Below are 6,718 nucleotides of genomic sequence, written 5' to 3' on the forward strand. Positions count from 1 at the left end.
TGTAGAGGCCTGGGTGGCATTTTTAATACCATTACATCATTTCTTGGAAAAGTTTTTTCCAGTTATTGAATGAAGTTTATGAACTTGTTTTATGATAACACTTCAACTGTCGTTTGATATTTGGAAACCTACTCTAAATAACTTCGTGTGAAAACTCCTTTTAGTACGTTCCCAGGTTGTTTCCAGCACCTGTGCTGATAAGAATTCTTTATTGCAAATGCCCGCTTCTTAAACTTTATACTGATAATTATTTATCTACGTGTCAACTTCAACTACGTGTAACTCCCATTGTCAACACATTGTTTTCCTCGCTGCACATGTTCTGAAATGCTGCGTTTTTCTTATCGAACACTTTCACTCCCATCGCTTCACGTTTTATAAGCTCGCACTTTTACCGGCAAGCAGAGACAGAGACAGAGACACAGAGACAGAGACACAGAGACACAGAGACACAGAGAGAGGCAGATGAGCTTTCTACGCTAGTCATGGTGATTGCAACTCAATAGACATCTTATAAGCAGCTGGTATTACTATGTTCTTGATTATGCGTAATATTGAGAAAGTGTACAGCACCTACAATAAAAACCTGTTCTTGTAAAATATTTCTGTTGTAATATTAAAACCTTTTGGCTGACAAGAGGTTAGACCGTTGGAGTATTCTAACCGCACGTAACAATAGAGTCAGATAATTCAACAGGTAAATTAAGTTAACATAACATAAGTTAAGTTAAAACAGATAAGATTAGCTCTGCATTAAGTAGGCTGAGCTCTGCAAATGAAGGAACCTGACAATTCTATTGGTAAATGTCATAAGACTCATAAGCCTCATTGCAGCATGGTATCTTCGATTTGTAGTTCAAAACTTATGTAGATACTCGGTAGGTACCTTAAAAGTTTGCCTATTGATCATGTAATAATATTCATACGTTTTTGCTTGGTATCTGGTCTGTTTGCTACTCAGTCGTTTTGTCCCATTTTTACCTAGAAGCAGTAATATATGTTGGTTCCTCATTCATTAAGTTGTGGCATTAACAAATTAATGTTTTATGCAAAGTTTAACTGTTTCATTTCTATTGCAGAGAATAATCTGATAAGTATTTAATTTAGCCTAGTCGTATAGTTTAAAATCCTTATTGAGCATTTTCCAACAATCTAGCTAGTTGATCTACTATGACTGAATCTCATAATGCTTCCAACGATAACAAGATGTCTGACGAACTTACAGCGAAGTTAATTCATTTTCATGTAAGTATGATATGCATTTCTCTTTTTCTCATTCTGTAGAATTTATCCTTCAAGTCTGTTTTACTTTGCTGCTACCTTGCACCCAGACTTCAAAGTGTGGCAGTTTTCAATAAGGATGTGCCACGAGGAAGATTATTCGGGTTCGTGCGAACCCGAATATCATGAAGGTCAACACGAACGAATCCCGAATCTATTCGTATTGGAACCAAACAATAAAATTTCATCCAAAAGTTGTCAAGTCTTGCTTGTAACATGATGTAATCAATAAACAAATCGCTTACTTTCGAAAAATAGTGTTTAAAAAACGATTGAAAAAGCAAAATCGTTAGTAAAACGACCTTCATTGTAAGTACTGCTGACTCTAGTTTAGCATTGTCGGGAAACTAGATCATCATTTTTAACAAAAGTCAGTAAATTTATAAGTAATATTGTATTCGGGTTCGCCATTGTTGGTATTCGTGTTCGCCCAAATCTTCCATAAAGGCGATATTCGGCGAATCTATTCGGGTTTGGGTTCGTATTATGTAGCTTTCAACACGATATCATTTGCAGAAACAAATTTGGCATGAAACCATTTACTGCTGCTTAAATTCATTGTTTATTTGTTACATACTCAGATGATTAAATGGATGAAAAAATTTATATTTGATGTTGTCAAATCTCGTGCATGTATGTGATGTAACACACTTTCCACTATAGTCTTGCAATTGTGTATGCCATTGCTGAGTCTACAGGTAGCCAGACTGGAATGTTTGCAAAGTAAATTTTGTTGTGAATAATTTCTTAGATAATTTGTAAATAACAGCTATGAAATGTACGATTGCAGCTCACTTTTGTTAGTTAGAAGCATCGTAAGGTAAGGTTTTGCTGTATTCGAGGTGCATATAGAGCGCTTTTTGAACAATAAGTGGGAATATTGCTGCACAATACTTTGAAAGAAATGACTGATTTATCCACACCTTGCAAACTTTCACTTCAGATAATTTGGCACATTGTGTAATGAAATCGAGACCAGCATAGTGATGTCATCGGTTATCAGATGCGATAACGAAATCATAACAATGTTACGGGTCCATTTTACTGTAACTTTCCTACTTTGTTTGATACAGTATCGGTAATATAAAGTTAACTGAGAACCTTTCCTAAGTATGTAACAAAATTGTTGTGATGTATATATCAATCGGCTTAATTATTTCATACACTTTTGTCTTTTGTTACTTTTTTTAGCTAACAATCTTGTCATTTAGTGTATTATCTCGCCTAATTTTCTAATCTAACAAAAACTCATTTTCTGTCAATTACATTCTGTTAAATTACGCTTTCCATTACACTCAGGATCAGTGGATTAGAATTATGTTAGAATTCGTAAATAGATGTGTTTATTATCTATTTTTTTCTAACCTCATATATTTTATAGGACATTACTCAAATAGATGACTTAGAGCGTTGCAAGACAATTCTTCGTCAGCATGACTGGAACATAGAAATGGCAGTTCAATCAACATTCGTAGATCCAGTGCCCCAACCTTCTATACAATCACAACCGCCATCTGCACCAGGACCTTCAAACGTAATACATATTGATTAAACACTTTTTTATAGTCATGTTTAATCAATATTCATTTTAGAACTTGAATCTAAGCTTTGGGAGACCAGGCCATTTGAAACAATGATTTGTAACTGTTTTAAGAAGTTAAATGTTCTAGACCAGGGATGTCCAACCTTTTATTATAGTGGGCCGCATTGTCACTTGAAATAATTCAATGGGCCGCAGAAACTATTTATTTTCAAGAAAAATTGATGAAATTAACTACTTTAACAATATCAGTTGTCAAAGTATTCGGAGTGAAAATGACTAGCGGGCCGCACAAAAATTTCAGGTTGGCCGCACTGTGGCCCGCGGGCCGCAGGTTGGACATCCCTGTTCTAGACTTTTGTAGTGCTATGTGATGAGTTGTTCAATAATTTTTAGATGGTTATGGTCCCGGATCAGGTCATATACTTGGTTTGGTGGTTGGTTATGTCATACAATTTGTCAACCTAGCTTCAGAAGTTTTTGCATGCTTACTTTAAGACAAAAATTTCCTAATTTTTCAATGACCACAATGAAAACTCATGGTTGTTTCATTTAGGTTAACATTGGTGTCCGGCGTGCTCCTACTCCCCCATATTCTCTTCTTCATCACCAAAATGTGATACCACGTCAAATGATCTATGTTGGAGGAAGACGTCCTCAACCTCCACAAGGATTACTTGGCTGGGGATTCTTCCTTCTAATGTCTCCCATTAAATATACTTTTAATCAAGTTTTTAATATCTTGAAGTGAGTATTACTTGCTCGGAATGGTGCATTGTTTAAATTCATATTCTACTAACTTGCTATTTTCATGTTAGGTTTGTCTATCGTTTGTTTTTTCCTGATCCACGTGAAAGAATCACAAATCCTCTGGGTGATGTTCAGGCGTTTATCACTGAGTTTGAAAGAAAATTCCCAGATCACCCAGACTTTTTTCAAGTTAGCAGAAATCGTCCTTTCAAGTTTTTTTTTCAACTTGTACAAGATCAAAATAGGGTAACAGTTTTTTAATTTAGTTTCTAACTTTTTGATGATATCTAGGGAACATATGGAAATGCCCAGGCAGAAGCTAAGGCCCAGCTTCGCTTTTTGCTTGTATATTTGCATGATTTTGACCACAAAGACTCTCAGCCATTTTGTCATGGAACTCTTTGCCATCCCGAGTCCATACAATATATCAATCGTAACATGCTTTTCTGGGCTTGCTCAGTTGATAAACCTGAAGGATATCGTGGTAAGTCACAAGTGTTTTGAGCTGCTGTTGCTTGCCCGCAGTATTTGGAATAGGTAGTATTTGAGTCATCACTCATCAATATAATGTTGTCAAATTTTAAATCCCATTGTGATTGTTTACCTAGTTTCGAAAACCCTAAGAAATGACACCTATCCATTGCTGGCACTGGTGTGTCTATGTCAAAATCGTATGACTGTTGTTGGTCGATTGCAAGGGAAAATAACATCAGAGGTTTTGAGTCAATTTAATTAACTAAAACAATTTTATCATATTTTTATATCAACGTAGAAAATTATAACCGGGACTTTCTGCTGTTGCAATTACAGGAATTAATTGGACGACTGAGTGAAGTGGTGGAAGTCTATGAGCCAGTACTTGTAGCAGCGAGAGCGGACAAAGAGGCACGAAGTCAAAATCAGATTATACGACAGGAACAGGATGAGGCGTACGAGATTTCTTTGCAGAAAGACAAAGAAAAGGTTTGTTTACAATTAAACAATCATTTATAATGATAAATATAATCTACCAAGGTTTAAATCCAGATAGTTAATTGTAATTATGTAAAGTTACTGGTTGTTTTGTAATGTTTACATGCAGTTTTTTTGTTTTTGGAACTAAATGCAATCCATTTGTAAACTTAAGTTTTAGTTAAGTTTGTAACAAATTTTAGATGGATAAGAAAAGAAGAGAAGAAGAGGAAGCTCAGAAGATTAAGGAAAGCAAAGAACAAATTAAGAAGGAAAAAGAGCACGCAAAAGAGTTATGTCTTCAAAAGAGAGCTCGTTGTAGAGATGGTGATTAGACATGAAAATACGATATTAAACAATATATATATATTAATAAGCTTTTTTGAACTAATTTTTGAATGCATTTTACTCACAGAGTTACCGACTGAGCCTGAAGCAACCGCAGAAGACGTGATGACGTTTGTAATTAAACTTCCAAATGGATGCCGTTTAACAAGGAGGTTTTTATCTATTGACACTGTAAAGGTGAGAAGTAATGAGTAGTCCATTTATTTCTATCATCGTCTTGTAAAAACAAAGTACATAGCCAAACCCTTCCAAGGCTGATGGAAACGTTGGAGATGAAATCAACAGATAGCTAGAATAAAAATTAAAATTAGCCGTTTGTTAGCTGTCATTTTTACTTTGCTTTTGATATTGCTAAACGTATTGTATGGCTTTGTTTCAAATGATATTGTCATTAATTTTTGGGGAAGTTGCTTTGAGTAACTAATTACTATTCAAGCTCTGCTTTTGTTAACGGGTATGGGTTCAGTCAACTTATTATTGCAAACAAAGTTATTACAACAAATGCAAAAATCAACACTCATATTAATATCATCCTTGAATAATGATAAAACAACATAAAATACTAAAATACTACGTGAGCAATGAATTAAACTAACATGTCTTTATTTCTTTGATTCCACAACTATTCTAGGTTCTTCATGATTATGTTTATGCTCAAGATAATGCCCCAAGACGGTTTCAAATCTTCAGTAATTTTCCGCGACGTCCTTTATCTGGATGTTGCACAGATTCCTTCGATGAAGAAGATAATTCAAAAAATGTAATTCTAAAAGACGTTGGCTTGAATCGTAGCGATACTTTGTTCGTTCAAGCAATACACGACGACGAAGACGACAGCACCGATGAGTCCGACAGTGAAAGCGATCACGACGACAGCCGATGACGTAGCGATGCTACCTACGTTATTGAATGAATTACTCTTGGTGTCATTGTGATTTGTGATTTAGGTATGTAGGTCAATTTTAAGTGCTGCTCAGTTAAGTGTTGTTGAGTATTATCTGTTACTGGTGGCCGCAACATCCCTTGTTTATAATGTCAATTTATTGTCATGTTATAAGTGACGCAATACTTATATATGGTAAAGATATTGATAGCGTGCGTCGCTTTTTTACTTGCCGTTTGAAAGGAAATCGCTTTTATCGGCCTATCATTTGTTTTTATGGTATAAAATGCTTAGAAGTAGTTTAGCATTCGCTGCTCTTACTTTTTATCAACGTTTCGAACAATTAACACTCATTAGACCACTTTAAACCGATCTCAATTCCATAAAACGTGAAGAAAAACAAATCATGGCAATCTTTATTTTGCCAACACCTTATACTCGGAAATTTACATTAAGGTTTTCATTTTAATATCCTGTCGCCGGCCATTGCAATGGTAGTTTGGCTAGTACAGAGAAAGTATCGCTTGTTGTATTGTTTTTATGTTTAATTTTCATGAACAAGTTGAAAGGTAGCCCACCACAGCATTACTAATTGACATAACGTGAATTGAGAGTGCGTAATTAGGTAATATGTTGTGCATGTTTATATCATTGTGCTGGTGTTGAAAGCAAGGAAATGTTTCAACAAAGTCCCGTGATCACGGTCGTGATTGGTATTTACAGAACATGTATGGCCTAATCCACAAGTCTAACGCAGATCGCAGACAAGATTAGTGCAATAAACTTAAAATTACTTGAACAGTGTATACTCCGTATGAATTTGAACTAACAATTTCCCTTGGTTGTAGCGCTTAAAAAATCAACGCTTATAGCAGTGCCGGTGCTACACAGAATTACTATGCCCATCTATATTCATTATAAAAAATCACTCGTTAGGTGGCGCGCTGGGTACCGCAAGACATATT

At 35.3% G+C, this 6,718-nt stretch overlaps 1 protein-coding gene across 1 annotated transcript; it reads left to right on the top strand.

The window, feature by feature from the left end:
• Nucleotides 1-1,062: 1,062 nt before the first annotated feature.
• On the top strand, nt 1,063-6,456 carry LOC143450211 (FAS-associated factor 2-like). The gene is made up of 10 exons (XM_076950660.1): nt 1,063-1,245; nt 2,663-2,815; nt 3,378-3,568; nt 3,640-3,760; nt 3,863-4,055; nt 4,180-4,286; nt 4,382-4,534; nt 4,726-4,849; nt 4,938-5,047; nt 5,502-6,456. Exons 1-10 carry the CDS (start codon nt 1,171-1,173, stop codon nt 5,751-5,753), a joined length of 1,479 nt encoding a protein of 492 aa, XP_076806775.1. The 5' UTR covers nt 1,063-1,170; the 3' UTR covers nt 5,754-6,456.
• Nucleotides 6,457-6,718: the final 262 nt, after the last annotated feature.

This window comes from Clavelina lepadiformis, chromosome 3 (genome assembly GCF_947623445.1).
Source record: "Clavelina lepadiformis chromosome 3, kaClaLepa1.1, whole genome shotgun sequence".
Taxonomy (NCBI): Eukaryota; Metazoa; Chordata; class Ascidiacea; order Aplousobranchia; family Clavelinidae; genus Clavelina; species Clavelina lepadiformis.

Excerpts from the sequence above, each read along its gene's own strand:
- LOC143450211 (XM_076950660.1), top strand. The coding sequence starts at position 1,171 with ATGACTGAATCTCATAATGCTTCCAACGATAACAAGATGTCTGACGAA. Across the intron at positions 4,056-4,179 it reads TAAACCTGAAGGATATCGTG|TTTCGAAAACCCTAAGAAAT; the intron begins GTAAGTCACAAG and ends TTGTTTACCTAG. Across the intron at positions 4,850-4,937 it reads GAGAGCTCGTTGTAGAGATG|AGTTACCGACTGAGCCTGAA; the intron begins GTGATTAGACAT and ends TTTTACTCACAG.